Consider the following 17422-nt stretch of genomic DNA (forward strand, 5'->3'; position numbering starts at 1 on the left):
CGCTTCCTCCTCAGTTTAAAACTATCGGCATAACCGCCTATTTTGCTTTTTCCCTCAAGTCCTGCCCGCCCTCTCCCTCCCCCTCCCGAAACCTCACAAAATTCCCTCTCGATCCCGGATAAAGACTCCGGGAGACATGTTCTCCCCCGGTCCCGGGGCCGCGCTGCCCAAGTCTCCCCCCGACCCCTGGGGACTCTCCGATTCTCTGCTTCTCCCCCCAGTCTCCGTCACCATGGATATGGAAACAATGGGTCAGCGGCTCGAGGTATTTCAGGATCGGAAGAGGGTGAGATGGACCAGCACCCAGAGGATTCTCCCTGACACCGGGAAGAGGTTTACAGTCAGTGCGTGTGTGCTGGGATCGGAGGGATTCACATCGGGGGGACATTACTGGGAGGTGGCGGGGAGTCGAGGATGGAGTCTGGGAGTCGCCGCAGAGTCTGTGGAGAGGAAGAGACCGGTCACACTGACCCTGGAGTCTGGAGCATCAGGCGGGGGTGGGGTGACGGGTTTGATGCACTCACCTCCCCTCCATCCCGTCTCCCCGCCCGTCCCATCCCCGGGAGGGTGGGAGTTTATCTCAGTTAAGAGTCCGGGACAGTTTCATTTTACGACGCGGACACCAAGTCCCATCTCCACACCTTCACTGGGAATAAATTCACGGAGAAACTTTATCCTTTCTTCGAGACTTATTGGGATGAAAACACCTGGCTGAGAATTTGCTCCGATTCAGCTCAATCATCCCATCTAACATCTTCAGACTTTAAACTCAAAGCTTGTCACCGACTGATTGCTGAAGATAGACACAAAAGCTGGAGTAACTCAGCGGGACCGGCAGCATCTCTGGAGAGAAGGAATGGGTGACGTTTCGAGTCGAGACGCTTCTTCAGACTCAATCTTCGGTTTAAACCATCATCTGCAGTTCCTTCCAACGCACGGGTCGATTCTGACCGTTTGAAGATGGGTCTTGACACGAAACGTCACCCATTCCTTCTCTCCAGAGATGCTGTTTGTCCCGCTGAGTTACTCCAACATTTTGTGTCTGTCTTCGGTTTAAACCAGCATCTGCAGTTCCTTCCTACACATACCGACTGATTACTGTTCACTTCAGCTTTGATGGCAACCGGTATTATGGAAGCAAGACCCCATGGCGCTGATGGCGGTGGCAACCCGAGACCCGCTGTTGCCGCGGCTCCTCATCCCCCTCCTCCACCCTCTCCCCCTCATCCCCCTCCCTCTCCGCCGGGCCTGCAGCGGCGGCCCCGGCCCCGACCCCGCCCGGCAGCGGCTCCACAAGGAGCGGCTGCGGAGAGAGGCGGGCTTGGAGGCCCGGAGTGGAGGAGGAGAGAGAAATGGAGGGGTGAGGGAGGAGAGAGAAATGGAGGGGTGAGGGAGAGGAGGAAAGGGAAATGGAGGGGTGAGGCGGAGAGGAAGAGGAGGAGGCTAGGGAGAGGAGGGGTGAGGTGAAGGAGAGGGATGAGGGAGAGGTGGAGAGGAAGAGGGGGAGGAGGAGGTGCAGGGAGAGGATGAGAGGGAGAGGAGGAGTGAGGGGGAGGTGGAGCAAGAGGAGGAGGGGTGATTCGGAGGTATCCTCTTTGTTCAGGAAACGGGGCTTCAACTCCACTCCACGTTGTTGTCCAGCCTCACTTACCCCCTCTGGCAGCTTGTTCCAGACACCCACGACCTTCTGTGTGAAAATGTTGTTCTTCAGTTTCTGATTGAATCTTGCACCTCTCACCACAAACCTGTGTCCTCTAGTTCTCGATTCCACTGCTCCGGGTAACAGACTGTGCATTCACCCTGTCTATTCACCACTTGATCTTCTGCACTTCAGCCTCCTGCGCTCCAATTAATAAATCCTTCCCTGCCCAACCTCTCCCTTTCGCTCTGACCCTCAAATCCTGGCACCATCTTCGTGAATCCACTCTGCAGTTGTTTCCAGCATTTTATCCTGCCTTACACTGTCCCAAGCGCTACTCTCCGCTTCCGTCTATATTCAGGACAGTTTAATGTGTAACTGACCCCTCCCTGTGGTAGAGAGCGGAGGAACCCTCCATAGTTTCTGCGGGTGGATTTGTCTCCTTCCTTTAAAATGGTCGTAACGGTGGTGACCCTCGAGTGCTCTGGCCGGCGCTCCTCTTCCCAGAGGAAGGCAGACATTGATGGTGAAACACACCAGCGTCTTCAGTGCACCTGCACAACCTTTGGCCGTCTGAGGAGAAGACTGTTTGAAGATCAGGACACAATTCGCAAGTCCTCAATCATTTTGTCACACACCTTCTGTCTTTTCATCTCTGGCCTTTGTCTAACCGTCTGACTATCAACTACCTCACCCCCCTCAACTGTGTCAACCTATTGCCAGCCAGGCTTTGTCCTGCCCCCTTCCTCCCATCATTATTCCATCTTCCACCCCCTACAATCAGTCGGAAGAAGGGACCCGACCCGAAACATCTGCTGCCCATGTTCTCCATATGTGCTGCTTGACTCACTGACTTACTCCAGCACTTTGTACCTTTATTTGTAACCCTGCATCTGCAGTTCCTTGTTTCTGCATCTTCACGTTGAACACTTGCAGCGGAACTACATTAATTCCTCTAGACGGCAGCGTGCGCAGTGGACCTGCGTTTTGAACCAGGAAGTGGCAGAGTTAAAATGGCTTCGAAAGACAGGTTCGAGAGTTTAACCGAGGAGGTAGTTTGTCCCATCTGCCTGGATTTCTTCATCGATCCGGTGTCACTGGAGTGTGGGCACTACTTCTGCCGCTCCTGTATCACACAGAGTTGGGACTGTGAAGGGAGAAACTGCTGCCCGGAATGTAGAGAGGTGTTTACAGACCGCACCCTCAGGGTTAGTTGGGCCTTGGCGAGACTGGCTGAGAAAGCTCGAACACTGAGCCTGAATCGGACGGAGAAGGAAAGTAAACTTCACTGCGAGGAACATCAGGAAGAACTGAAGCTGTTTTGTAAAACTGACAAGAAGCTGATCTGCCTGGTTTGTGCAGCTGGGCGGGAACACAGAGAGCACCGCTTCATGCCGGTTAAAGAAGCTGTTGAAAACTACAAGGTAAAAGCAAACCGGTTTTGATCGCATCATTGTTTAATTCCGTTTTTATTGTCTAACGATTTTATTCTCCGATTTTCAAACACAATCACAGGGTCAGGTTAAAGCTTCCATCCAGTCTCTCACAAAAGATAAATCAGGGATCCAGCAAATGGAGCAGCAACAGAAAGAGAAGATTTCTGGAGTTCTGGTGAGGCTTTTAAGTTTCCATTTCCCGATCTTGTGCAGGTTTGATCCCTGTGACGCGTGTAATAACAGGGCAGCGCAGTGACACAAGTAGTGCTGCTGTCTCCTAGTTCTGGTGAGCGGGTTCGATCCTGACCTCGGGCGCTGCCCGTGTGGTTCACGCCTTCTCCCTGTGACCGCGTCGGATTCCTTCCACGTCCCCAATACACGCTGGTTCAATGGTCAATGGGCGACGGTAAAATTATCCCGAGGAAAGCGGATGGTGGGCGTATAAATGGGAATTAAAGGGCACATGAAAAGGAATAGGCAGCAGGGAATTGTATTGAGGGTAAAGGATTGATGGGTTATAAGATTACCCTCTCGACATTTCAGAAGCATTTAGACAAAGAATTGAACTGGCAAAGCAAACAAAATTGCACAGGACAAATGTTACGGTCAAGGTGGTGAGGAAACACAATCAGTGACATGAAATATTGATCTTCACCTTTCATTTCACAGGAACAGTCACACAACCTTCAGTCCAAGATCACATCCCAGTTTGCTGAACTGCACCAGATTCTCACTGAGAAAGAGCAGCGTGTACTGGCAGATATCCGGGAGGAAGAGAAGAGGATTCTGAATAGAATGAAGAAAAATCTTGGAAAGATCGAAGAGAATTTAAAATCTATTCAGGAGGAACTCTTTAAGTTGCAGCAGCAGATGGATCAAAAGGACAGTGTGGTGTTTCTGAAGGTGAGGGGTGACACTCCAGTTTGGCGAAGTGAAAGTGCACAGTCACAAAATGGTGGGGGATATTTGTGAAATAAATGCTGCATTTGCCAGTAATTGAGAACTGGGTAAATGCTCCGTCTGTTCCAGAGCTGTGCTGCTGTTGTTCCCAAACTAAATGGCCTCCCGCATAATCTGTGGGATCTCAGCACTGCCTGCGGTCTCCTTGGGATGAGTTACTGTGATCCTGTCACTGAGTTAGCGAATGTTTGATATTTCCCCGAAAAGATGGAAAATCTCCAGGACTCAAAAGATCATGTGGAAAGTTTGTCCTATGTTCCTCTTTAGTGGGAAAGAATTTCGCGGCGTTAAACCGATCTGTTGAAGGCTTGCTCTCGGATACACTTCTTCAAGCCCTTTGATTTACCCACCTTAACATGCCTTGAGGTCGCCAGCACTTAAGGGGACCTATCCTATCCTATCCTAATTATCCCTTTGCTCTTAAAGGAACCTATTCTCCCCATAGTTATTATTTTGCTATTAATACACTTGTAGAATCTCTAGGGCAATATCCAATATTTGTCTCTGTGACGATGACAATAAATGCTGGGCAATGGAACATTTCTGGGGCTTGTTGTGATTTGTGTGAAACTCCTGCTGTTGGGATGTGGATGTCCCGTCTCAGTCTGCTCAGATTTGTGTTTTATTTCTTGCAGGAGGAAGCTGGGAGGAAGAAGAGGTAGGACATGCTCTTGACTGAAACACTGCATGTTTGTGTGTAAAGGCTCAAAGAAACTGTTGAGGCTCAGTTTATAACCAGCTGCTAAATATTTGCAGGGTTAGTGATGAAGATAAAGCATTCACAGTGACAGACGGTGCCTTGTCGATTGAAAAATTCCATCAGCATTTTTTGATGAACACGCTGTGGAGAGAAACATCTGCCATTAAGCGAGGTAAAACCTGTCCAGTTTCCCCTCTTCTTGTTTATAACGCCTTTTCGTAACACAGATGCAAACATTGCCGAGAGAGATTATATTCGCCTCTAACACTTCCTATGGCAGCTAGCTCTCTGCCACCCAGTGCCTGAAAACATTGAAAACTTTAGACTTTCCCTTCACAACTTAAACCGATGCCCTCGAAGTTTAGAAAACTGCATCTCCTACTCCTCAGTCTGTTGGCCCAGTTCATTATGACCAGTTTAATCTTAGACCTTCTTCACTCTCCACGATGTCTCATGAATTTTAGTCTCATCCACAAACCTGCTAGCCATGCCACCCACATACACATCATTTATCTAATCATTTGTATGAATAGGGACCAACAGTGGATTCAGCATTGAGCATTGTGGTGCACCACTTGCGACAGGCCTCCAGTCTGAAAAACAACTCTCTACCTCCACCCTCTGTCTCCCACCTTCAGGCCACATGTTTACCCATTGGCTAACTACCCTGGATTCCATATGTTCCAGCCTTCCTGATCAGCCTACCATGGAGTTCGCTGCTATCAAATTGCTAATCAGACCTCCAACATTCACATCCAAGCCTTAGAAATATAACATAAACAGCAGTGAGCATCTGAAATGTTCTGCCCTGGGAGGTAGTGATAGGTCAGATTATTGGAATAGGCAAAGTGAACACAGATGGATATTTGAAGGATCGAGAAATTGGCGGTTATGGACAACTTGTATAGAACAGGAATTGGTGCCATCGTAGATCAGTCAGGATCACATTGAATGGCGGATTCAGCCTGATGAGTGGAGCCTACTCCTCCTGCTATTTTCTTGTGATCTTTAGTTTTTTTCATACCTACAGCATGATAAACCTTACTCAGAGTTGAATGCCGCAAAGATTGACAATACTTCTCCCTGGGACAATGATTTTGCTGTGTGGGGTGAGATTGGGTAGTCTAGGCCTGTGTACTCGAGCGTTTGGGTGTATTAGAGGAGATCTCAGTGAAACACACAGTTCTTACAGGGCTCAGTGGGCTGGATGCAGGGAGGATGGTTCCCCTGTCAGAGGGGTCTGGAGAGCGGGCACTCTCTCAGAATGTGGGCCGCACCGTGTAGGACAGAGATAAGGAGACATTACTGCACGCAGAGACTGGGGAACGACCCTGCACCGGTGGCTGTGGAGACTCAGTCATTCAGTGCTCTTGGAGCTGAGAGCCGTGGTTGTACATTACAGAGTCTGGCCCTTCGGCCCATCGTGTCCATGACCATCTTTTCCCCAGCTATACTAATCGATTTGCCCACATTCCACCGGCATTCTTCTCCACCTCACCTATTTAAATACCTCCAATATATTGATTTATATCTCACTCCACCACCTCCTCTGTAGCATGTTCCAGATATCACCCACTCTCAGTGTAAATCTATGTACTAAACCTCTCGTTTGTTTGTTTGTTCCTGAACTACAGCCAAAACGGTACACGATAGCATGACGATTTTAAGCCCACCTTACTCACCGTCATCCCTTTGGTGCTAATGGAAGAAGTTTCATTGAAATCGGTGTTATATTTTTAAAGTTATTCACATTTTAAGGTTTAAATCTATCTCCTAGGGACGTTGGGGGGAGGGAGGGAGGGGGGGCGGAGTGAGTGAGGGGGGAGGGGGAGGGGGGAGGAGGAGGAGGGGGGAGGAGGGGGGAGGAGGAGGAGGGGGGAGGAGGGGGAGAGGTGGGGAGGTGAGGGTGCTGCACCAATGCAGGAGAGGTTTGGGCCCAATGGATCCACTTGGTCTAGTAAAACCTAAATCTCAGATATACTTTAAAATACTTTGCTCTCAATATAAACCTGCACTCTCGTGATTTGATATCCCTGCATGCGAATAAGGTTTAGATAATTAACCTGCATCCTGCTGCAGACTTTGACAACCTTCCCTACTATCCACAATTTTTGCTTCCTCCCCAAACTTACTAATCACACCTCCCACATTCACATCCAAGCCATGATCATATAACATAAACAGCAAAGGGGACTCGAAGTAAAAGAGCCATTAGGAGGCAGTGATCTCAATATGATAAGTTTTACTCTAAAAATTGAGCGGGAGAAGGGAAAATCGGAAGTGTCAGTATTACAGTATAGCAAAGGGGCATGAGGCAGGAGCTGGCCAGAATTCACTGGAAGGAGGCCCTAGCAGGGAAGACGGTGGAACAGCAATGGCAGGTATTCCTGGGAATAATGCAGAAGTTGCAGGATCAATTTATCCCAAAGAGGAGGAAAGATTCTAAGGGGAGTAAGAGGCACCCGTGGCTGACAAGGGAAGTCAAGGACAGCATAAAAATAAAAGAGAAGAAGTACAACAAAGCAAAGAAGAGTGGGAAGCCAGAGGATTGGGACTCTTTTGAGGAGCAACAGAACTAAGAAGGCAATATGGGGAGAAAAGATGGGGTACGAGGGTAGAAACATAGAAAATAGGTGCAGGAGGAGGCCATTCGGCCCTTCGAGCCTGCACCGCCATTCAATATGATCATGGCTGATCATCTAACTCAGTATCCTGTACCTGCCTTCTCTCCATACCCCCTGATCCCTTTAGGCATAAAAGCCACATCTAACTCCCTCTTAAATATAGCCAATGAACAGGCCTCAACTACCCTCTGTGGCAGAGAATTCCACTGATTCACCACTCTCTGTGTGAAAAAAAAACGTTCTCATCTCGGTCCTAAAAGACCCCCTTATCCTTAAACTGTGACCCCTTGTTCTGGACTTCCCCAACATCGGGAACAATCTTCCTGCATCTAGCCTGTCCAACCCCTTAAGAATTTTGTAAGTTTCTATAATATCCCCCCTCAATCTTCTAAATTCCAGCGAGTAGAAGCCGAGTCTATCCAGTCTTTCTTCATATGAAAGTCCTGCCATCCCAGGAATCAACCTGGTGAACCTTCTCTGTGCTCCCTCTATGGCAAGAATGTCTTTTGTCAGATTAGGAGACCAAAACTGTACGCAATACTCCAGGTGTGGTCTCACCAATGCCCTGTACAACTGCAGCAGAACCTCCTTGCTCCTGTACTCAAATCCCCTCGCTATGAATGCCAACATACCATTTGCTTTCTTCACTGCCTGCTGCACCTGCATGCCTACTTTCAATGACTGGTGTACCACGACACCCAGGTCTCGTTGCATCTCCCCTTTTCCTAATCGGCCACCATTCAGTTAATAGTCTGCTTTCCTGTTCTTGCCACCAAAGTGGATAACCTCACATTTATCCACATTATACTGCATCTGCCATGCATTTTCCCACTCACCTAACCTATTCAAGTCACCCTGCAGCCTCCTAGCATCCACCTCACAGCTAACACTGCCCCCCAGCTTCGTGTCATCCGCAAACTTGGAGATGTTGCATTCAATTCCCTCGTCCAAATTATTAATATATATTGTAAATAGCTGGGGTCCCAGCACTGAGCCTTGCGGTACCCCACTAGTCACTGCCTGCCATTCTGAAAAGGACCCGTTTATTCCTACTCTTTGCTTCCTGTCTGCCAGCCAGTTCTCTATCCACATCAATACTGAACCCACAATACCGTGTGCTTTAAGTTTGCATACTAATCTCTTATGTGGGACCTTGTCGAAAGCCTTCTGGAAGTCCAGATATAACACATCCACTGGTTCTCCCTTATCCACTCTACTAGTTACATCCTCGAAAAATTCTATAAGATTCGTCAGACATGATTTACCTTTCATAAATCCATGCAGACCTTGTCCAATGATTTCACCACTTTCCAAATGTGCTGCTATCCCATCTTTAATAACTGACTCTAGCATTTTCCCCACGACCGACGTTAGACTAACTGGTCTGTAATTCCCCGTTTTCTCTCTCCCTCCCTTTTTGAAAAGTGGGGTTACATTATCTACCCTCCAATCCTCAGAATCTAAAGAGTTTTGAAAAATTATTACTAATGCATCCACTATTTCTGGGGCTACCTCCTTAAGCACTCTGGGATGCAGCCTATCTGGCCCTGGGGATTTATTGGCCTTTAATCCATTCAATTTACCTAACCCGACTAACCTGGATTTCACTCAGCTCCTCCATCTCATTTGACCCCCGGTCCTCTGCTATTTCCGGCAGATTATTTATGTCTTCCTTAGTGAAGACAGAACCAAAGTAGTTATTCAATTGGTCTGCCATGTCCTTGTTCCCCATGATCAATTCACCTGTTTCTGACTGCAAGGGACCTACATTTGTTTTAACTAATCTTTTTCTCTTCACATATCTATAAAAGCTTTTGCAGTCAGTTTTTATGTTCCCTGCCAGTCTTCTTTCATAATCTATTTTCCCTTTCCTAATTAAGCCCTTTGTCCTCCTCTGCTGGACTCTGAATTTCTCCCAGTCCTCTGGAAGGCTGCTTTTTCTTGCTAATTTGTATGCTTCATCTTTTGTTTTGATACTATCCCTAATTTCCCTTGTTAGCCATAGATGCACTACCTTCCCTGATTTATTCTTTTGCCAAATTGGGATGAACAATTGTTGTAGTTCATCCATGCGGTCTTTAAATGCCTTCCATTGCATATCCACCATCAACCCTTTAAGAATCAATTGCCAGTCTATCTTGGCCAATTCACGTCTCATACCCTCAAAGTTACCTTTCTTTAAGTTCAGAACCGTTGTTTCTGAATTAACTATGTCACTCTCCATCCTAATGAAGAACTCAACCATATTATGGTCACTCTTGCCCAAGGGGCCACGCACATCAAGACTGCTAACTAACCCTTCCTGATTACTCAATACCCAGTCTAGAATAGCCTGCTCTCTCGTTAGTTCCTCTACATGTTGGTTTAGAAAACTATCCCGCATACATTCCAAGAAATCCTCTTCCTCAGCACCTCTGCCAATTTGATTCACCCAATCTATATGTAGATTGAAGTCACCCATTATAACTGTTTTACCTTTGTTGCACGCATTTCTAATTTCCTGTTTGATGCCATCCCCAACTCTACTACTACTGTTAGGTGGCCTGTACACAACTCCCACTAGCGTTTTCTGCCCCTTAGTGTTTCGCAGCTCTACCCATATCGATTCCACATCCTCCAAGCTAATGTCCTTCCTTTCTATTGCGTTAATCTCCTCTCTAACCAGCAACGCTACCCCACCTCCTTTTCCTTTCTGTCTATCCCTCCTGAATATTGAATATCCCTGGATGTTCAGCTCCCAGCCTTGGTCACCCTGGAGCCATGTCTCCGTAATCCCAACTATATCATATTCATTAATAACTATCTGCACATTCAACTCATTCACCTTATTACGAATGCTCCTTGCATTGAGGCACAAAGCCTTCAGGCTTGTCTTTACAACACTCTTACCCCTTATACAATTATGTTGAAAAGTGGCCCTTTTTGATTTTTGCCCTGGATTTGTCTGCCTGCCACTTTTACTTTTCACCTTGCTATCTATTGCTTCTACCCTCATTTTACACCCCTCTGTCTCTCTGCTCATGCTCCCATCCCCCTGCCACATTAGTTTAATTTCTCCCCGACAGCACTAGCAAACACTCCCCCAAGGACATTGGTTCCATTCCAGCTCAGGTGCAGACCGTCCTGTTTGTACTGGTCCCACCTCCCCCAGAACTGGTTCCAATGTCCTAGAAATTTGAATCCCTCCCCCTTGCACCATTTTTCAAGCCACATATTCATCTGAAATATCCTCCTATTTCTACTCTGACTAGCACGTGGCACTTGTAGTAATCCAGAGATTATTACCTTTGAGGTCCTACTTTTTAAGTTTATCTCCTAGCTCCCTAAATTCACCTTGTAAGACCTCATCCCGTTTTTAATCTATATCTTTGTTGCCAATGTGCACCACGACAACTGGCTGTTCACCCTCCCCCTCCAGAATGTTCTGCAGCCGCTCAGAGACATCCCTGACCCTTGCACCAGAAATCGTTTGCGGCCGCAGAAACGCCTATCTATTCTCCTTACAATTGAATCCCCTATTACTATAGCCCTTCCACTCTTTTGCCTCCCCTCCTTTGCCGCAGAGCCACCCACGGTGCCATGAACTTGGCTGCTGCTGCCTTCCCCAGATGAGCCATCTCCCCCCACAGTATCCAAAATGGTATATCTGTCTAGGAGGGAGATGACCGCAGGGGACTCCTGCACTATCTGCCTACTGCTACACTGGCTAGTGGCCACCCGTTCCCTTTCTGTCCGCTTATCTTTTACCTGCGGTGTGGCCAACTCACTGTACGTGCTATTCACGACCTTCTCAGCATCGTGGATGCTCCAGTATGAATCCAACAGCAGCTCCAACCGTTCAATGCGGTCTGCCAGGAGCTGCAGCTGGACACACTTCCTGAACACGTAGTCATCAGAGATCCCTGATCTCCCACATGTTGCAGGATGAGCATTCCACTCCATGGTAAACTAGCCAATAATATATAGGAGGATAGAAAAAGCTTTTTTAGGTATGTAAAGAGGAAAAAAATAGTCAAGGCAAATGTGCGTCCCTTGAAGACAGAAGCAGGGGAATTTATTATGGGGAACAAAAAAATGGCAGACGAGTTGAAACGGTACTATGGATCTGTCTTCACTAAGGAAGATACAAGCAATCTCCCAGATGTTCTAGTGGCAACAGATCCTAGGGTGACGGAGGAACGGAAGGAAATTCACATTAGGCAGGAAATGGTGTTGGGTAGACTGATGGGACTGAAGGCTGATAAATCCCCAGGGCCTGATGGTCTGCATTCCAGGGTAGTTAAGGAGGTGGCGCTAGAAATTGTGGGCGCATTGGTGATCATTTTCCAATGTTCTACAGATTCACGATCAGTTCCTGTGGATTGGAGGGTAGCTAATGTTGTCCCACTTTTTAAGATAGGAGGGAGAGAGAAAACGGGAAATTATAGACCAGTTAGTCTTACATGAGTGGTGGGGAAGATGCTGGAATCAATTATAAAAGACGAAATTGCGGAGCATTTGGATAGTAGTAACAGGATTTTTCCAAGTCAGCATTGATTTACAAAGGGGAAATCATGCTTGACTAATCTTCTGGAATTCTTTGAGGATGTAACTAGGAAAATTGACAGGGGGGAGCCGGTGGGTGTGGTGTACCTCGACTTTCAGAAAGCCTTCGACAAGGTTCCACATAGGAGAGGTTGAGTGAGTGGGCGGATACATGGCAGATGCAGTTTAATGTAGATAAGTGTGAGGTTATTCACTTTGGAAGTAAGAATAGAAAGGCAGATTATTATCTGAATGGTGTCAAGTTAGGAGGAGGGGGAGTTCAACGAGATCTGGGTGTCCTAGTGCATCAGTCAATGAAAGGAAGCATGCAGGTACAGCAGGCAGTGAAGAAAGCCAATGGAATGTTGGCCTTCGTAACAAGAGGAGTTGAGTATAGGAGCAAAGAGGTCCTTCTACAGTTGTACCGGGCCCTGGTGAGACCGCACCTGGAGTACTGTGTGCAGTTTTGGTCTCCAAATTTGAGGAAGGATATTCTTGCTATGGAGGGCGTGCAGCGTAGGTTCACTAGGTTAATTCCCGGAATGGCGGGACTGTCGTATGTTGAAAGGCTGGAGCGATTGGGCTTGTATACACTGGAATTTAGAAGGATGAGGGGGGATCTTATTGAAACATATAAGATAATTAGGGGATTGGACACATTAGAGGCAGATAACATGTTCCCAATGTTGGGGGAGTCCAGAACAAGGGGCCACAGTTTAAGAATAAGGGGTAGGCCATTTAGAACGGAGATGAGGAAGAACTTTTTCAGTCAGAGGGTGGTGAAGGTGTGGAATTCTCTGCCTCAGAAGGCAGTGGAGGCCAGTTCGTTGGATGCTTTCAAGAGAGAGCTGGATAGAGCTCTTAAGGATAGCGGAGTGAGGGGGTATGGGGAGAAGGCAGGAACGGGGTACTGATTGAGAGTGATCAGCCATGATCGCATTGAATGGCGGTGCTGGCTCGAAGGGCTGAATGGCCTACTCCTGCACCTATTGTCTATTGTCTATTGTCTATTAGTGGGCAAAATTAGATTTTTAGATTTAGAGATACAGCGCGGAAACAGGCCCTTCGGCACACCGGGTCCGCGCCGCCCAGCGATCCCCGCACGTTAACACTATCCTACACACATTAGGGACATTTAAAAAAAAAACATTTACCCAGTCAATTAACCTACATACCTGTACGTCTTTGGAGGGTGGGAGTAAACCGAAGATCTCGGAGAAAAGCCACGCAGGTCACGGGGAGAACGTACAAACTCCGTACAGACGCCGCCCGTAGTCAGGATCGAACCTGAGTCTCCGGCGCTGCATTCGCTGTAAGGCGGCAACTCTACCGCTGCGCCACCATGCGGCGCATGAGCACATGGTATTCTGTCCAACACCCGATCATTCATACTCTGCTTCCTTCCATGGTCCAAGCCACCCCTCCCTCTCTCTCACCCTCCACTCCAAGAAACAGGGGCAGGTCATCTGGCCCCTCGTGTCTGCCCCCCTTCACTGTGATCATGACGACCCCACCACTCACCTCTACCTCCTCTTTAACAACCTCAAATTACCGCTAACTTCAATATCCTCTTGGTCCGATCTGCCTCCATATATGAGTGCCCCCCCCCCCCCCCCCCCCTTCGTTTCTCCACCACCGCAATCTCGCAATCCCCCTCACTCTCCGCACTCGTCCTCCCCGTCCACCCTCCCCCACCTCACGAAATTCCCTTGCTATCCCCGGATAAAAACTCCGGGAGAGATGTCTGTTGTGCACCCGATGTGGTTGTGGGTGAAACCCCGGGCACGGTTTGAGTTGTCCGCCCGCCTGTGCCTGAGGCCGAGCGGCCTCTCCCCCGGTCCCGGGGCCGCGCTGCCCGAGTCTCCCCCCGACCCCCGGGGTCTCTCTGATTCTCTGCTTCTCCCCCCAGTCTCCGTCACCCTGGATGTGGAAACAGCGCATCCGTGGCTCGAGGTGTCTGAGGATCGGAAGAGGGTGAGAGTGACCCGGACCCGGAGGAGTCTCCCTGACACCGGGAAGAGGTTTACAGACAATCCGTGTGTGCTGGGATCGGAGGGATTCACATCGGGGAGACATTACTGGGAGGTGGAGGTGGCGGGGAGTGAGTTGTGGAGTCTGGGAGTCGCCGCAGAGTCTCTGGAGATGAAGGGACGCGTCACACCGACCCCGGAGACTGGAGTCTGGAGCATCGGGCGGTGGGGTGACGAGTTTCTTGCATTCACCTCCCCTCCATCCCGTCTCCCCGCCCGTCCCATCCCCGGGAGGGTGGGAGTTTATCTCAGTTGCGAGTCCGGGACTGTTTCATTTTACGACGCGGACACCAAGTCCCATCTCCACACCTTCACTGGGAATAAATTCACGGAGAAACTTTATCCTTTCTTCTGGCCTTGGGATGAAGACCACTGGCTGAGAATCTGCTCCGGTTCCGCTCCGGGTGTGTAAAAGGGTCGGGTCCCGGGACCGGCGTCAGGAGCGGGGCTCAGGGGCTGTGGGGCAGAAACCCAGTGGCAACAGGTCTGCGCTGAACGGCTCCCATTTAATCCCCAAACTCCGCATCGTAAAACTCCAGTGAGCGCGGAAATAAAACCAGGGGGAATGTAAATGTGGGAAGAGAGAAATAAACAGCAAGTGGAATCAGAGCTGTCGATCCGTTCATTTCAACACGTTAACTGCGTCACTTCTTGGTCCCGCCACTAGATGGCAGCAACGCCACGCGGTGCGACCACAGACCAGCTGTAACTTTGAGAATTAACTTTGACAATTGCAGAAACAGAGGGAATCTGATTTAATAAGTGACTTTTGTCACCTGTTACCACACCTGCGGCCCAAACCACATGCATGGCTTAAAATGGGGAATAAAAGCATAAATCGCCCCCAAAACTCAGCAGGTCAGGCAGCATCTGCAAGGTGAAACATACCTTACATTTCAATGGACAAGAGATGCAGGAGTAGGCCATTCGGCCCCTCGAGCCAGCACCGCCATTCAATGTGATTATGGCTGATCATTCACAATCAGTACCCCGTTCCTGCCTTCTCCCCATAACCCCTGACTCCTCTATCATTAAGAGCTCTATCTAGCTCTCTCTTTTTAAAAAATATATATATATATATATTTATTTTTTTACAGAACTTTTTTAAACAAGTCATCCCTCCCAACCCCCCTCCCACATCCCTCCCCCTGTATTAATGCTTAATAAGAAAAAGAAAGGAAAGATAAAGAAAACAGAAAGATTGCCTGGGTGGTGGAAGTTCTGAACACGCTCCATGGGATTCCAATCAGAATAAACTATTTATATATATGTACTTCGCACCCAAAAGGACCAACGAGAATATCAGCAACTCTTCTATGTGTATAGACCCATCTTTTGTAAATAAGAGCGCCAAATATTTAAAAACGTATCATATTTGTTCCTTAAGTTATAAGTAATTTTTTCAAGTAGGATACAATTAGAAATTTCATTATTCCAAAGGTCCATGTTTAAATAGGAATCTGATTTCCAAGTAACTGCGATAGATTTTTTGGCTACTGCTAATGCAATTTTTATAAATTCTTTCTGATATTTATTCATTTTAAGTTGTGGTTTTAACCCTTCAACATCACCCAATAAAAAAAGTCTTGGGCTATGTGGGAGTATTCCAATAATCTGTTCCAAAAAACCTCTTAAATTTGTCCAAAAAGGTTGAATTTTTGAACAGGACCAAGTAGAATGAAAAAAAGTACCAATTTCTTGATTGCACCGAAAACATTGGTCAGATAAGCTTGGGTTTATTCTCTTTAATTTTTGTGGTGTCATATATAATTGGTGTAAAAAGTTATATTGTACTAATCTAAATCGAACATTTATTGTATTTTTTCATACTGTCAAGGCATAATTTTGACCAATTTGTTCCATCAATATTAATATTCAAATCTGTCTCCCATCTTCGCCTTGATATATGGATTCCTTGTTTAGTGTCTTTTTTTGGATTAAATTATACATAATAAAGATAAAAAATTTAATTTGTCCTTTTTGAATTAGGTTTTCAATTTCCATAGGTTTCGGAAGTAACATTGTTTGACCCAGTTTATCTCTTAAATAAACTCTTAATTGAAAGTAACAAAAAAGAGTATTATTTGATATTTGGTATTTATTTTTCAGTTGTTCAAATGACATCAATATACCTTTTTCAAAACAATCTCCTATATATCTAATCCCTTTTTGATACCATCTATATAAAAGCTGATTGTCCATTGTAAAAGGTATCAGTCCGTTTTGAATCAGAGGGGTCCTTGCTAATAAGGATTTCTTAGTTTCATCCTCAAAGTTTACCTTATTCCATAATCTGATCAGGTGTTTTAATAATGGAGATTCTTTCAGTCCCCGTATCAATTTAGGTTCCCATTTATATATAAAGTCTTCTGGTATATTTTCTCCTATTTTATCTAATTCTATTCTCGTCCATGCCGGTTTTTCTTCTTCAAAAAGAGATGCAATAAATCTAAGTTGATTTGCTTTATAATAATTCTTAAAATTTGGAAGTTGTAATCCTCCTGAATCAAATTTCCATGTCAATTTTTCCAACGATATTCTTGACATCTTACCTTTCCAAAGAAATTTCCGCACACATTTATTTAACTCTTGAAAAAACTTCTGCGGTACTTGTATTGGTATTGTTTGAAATAAATATTGTAGTTTCGGAAATATATTCATTTTTACAACATTAACTCTTCCTATTAATGTTATTGGTAACGTCATCCATTTATCAAGGTCTTCTTGAATTTTTTTTAGTAATAATAAATAATTTAATTTATATAAATTCCTCATATCATTATCAATTCTTATACCTAAATACTTTATACCAATTAATGGCCATCTAAATTGGGTTACTAATCGACATTGAGTATAGTCTCCTTTAGTAAGGGGTAAAATTTCATTTTTAGCCCAATTTATTTTATAACCTGATACTTTGTCATATTCTTCCAATCTAAAAGATAGTTTACGCAACGGGTCTAATGGCTTTGTTAAATATATCAAAACATCATCTGCAAATAAGTTAATCTTAAATTCTTCCTGGTTAACTTTAAAACCCTTAATATCTGAGTCAGTTCTGATTAGTTCAGCTAATGGTTCTATCGCCAGCACAAATAAAGCAGGTGATAATGGACATCCTTGTCTAGTTTACATTTTTAATTGAAAGGGTGTTGAAGTTTGGCCATTTGTCACTACTTTGGCTTTTGGATTAGCATTTAGAGCTTTAATCCAATTTATAAAGGTTGTTCCTAACCCGTATTTTTCCAATACTTTATATAAAAAATCCCATTCTAACCTATCGAATGCTTTTTCTGCATCCAAAGCTACTGCTACACTTATTTCATCCCTCTTTTGTGCCAAATGCATTATACTAAATGATCTAGTTACATTATCTGCAGAATGTCTATTTTTAATAAACCCAGTTTGATCCATATGTATTAATTTTGATAGATATTTAGACAATCTACTAGATAAATTTTTTACTATTATTTTATAATCTGTATTCAACAAAGATATAGGTCTGCATG

The 17422-nt window shown here is 46.0% G+C and overlaps 1 protein-coding gene across 1 annotated transcript; it reads left to right on the forward strand.

The window, feature by feature from the left end:
* The first annotated feature begins 1995 nt into the window (after nt 1-1995).
* On the forward strand, nt 1996-15832 carry LOC144602701 (zinc-binding protein A33-like). Its single transcript, XM_078415831.1, has 6 exons — nt 1996-3063; nt 3155-3250; nt 3745-3978; nt 4671-4693; nt 4792-4907; nt 13793-15832. The coding sequence occupies exons 1-6, from the start codon at nt 2653-2655 to the stop codon at nt 14323-14325; spliced, it is 1413 nt and encodes a 470-aa protein (XP_078271957.1). The 5' UTR covers nt 1996-2652; the 3' UTR covers nt 14326-15832.
* Nucleotides 15833-17422: the final 1590 nt, after the last annotated feature.

The sequence above is a fragment of the Rhinoraja longicauda genome, chromosome 19, assembly GCF_053455715.1.
Source record: "Rhinoraja longicauda isolate Sanriku21f chromosome 19, sRhiLon1.1, whole genome shotgun sequence".
NCBI lineage: Eukaryota > Metazoa > Chordata > Chondrichthyes > Rajiformes > Arhynchobatidae > Rhinoraja > Rhinoraja longicauda.